The sequence below is a fragment of the Penaeus monodon genome, chromosome 33, assembly GCF_015228065.2.
Source record: "Penaeus monodon isolate SGIC_2016 chromosome 33, NSTDA_Pmon_1, whole genome shotgun sequence".
Taxonomy (NCBI): Eukaryota; Metazoa; Arthropoda; class Malacostraca; order Decapoda; family Penaeidae; genus Penaeus; species Penaeus monodon.
The window spans coordinates 18210703-18210968 of record NC_051418.1 but is presented as its reverse complement, the minus strand read 5'-3'; the positions used below and the strand labels follow the sequence as shown (position 1 = coordinate 18210968).

The following is a 266-nucleotide window of genomic DNA, read 5'->3' as shown; positions in this document are numbered from 1 at the left end:
GATATCAGCCATTCATGCCGACAATACAGGCATTCGACAGACGCCTCTGGAGCGCCGAGAGCGGGGCCGTACTCGCTGGGGTTGATCTGGCGCGGCCGCACGCGGTTGGCGTCGCTGCGGAAGGTCCAGCTGAAGGTGACGAGCGGCGGGTCGGCGTCGACGCGGCAGGTGACGTTGGTGCGCTCGCCCACGCCCGCGCCCACCACCGACGCCGCTTCCACGCATAGTGGGGCATCTGCGGGAGAGGAGAAGATTCGATCAGGCGG

The 266-nt window shown here is 67.7% G+C and overlaps 1 protein-coding gene across 1 annotated transcript in view; it reads right to left on the bottom strand.

Annotated features, from left to right (window-relative positions):
- Nucleotides 1–266, bottom strand: part of LOC119594288 (nephrin-like) — a gene marked incomplete in the record, with an annotated part of 56014 nt that overhangs the window by 54900 nt on the left and 848 nt on the right. The window contains 1 exon segment of the mRNA XM_037943350.1: nt 73–235. Within this exon segment, the coding sequence (XP_037799278.1) occupies nt 73–235 (163 nt within the window).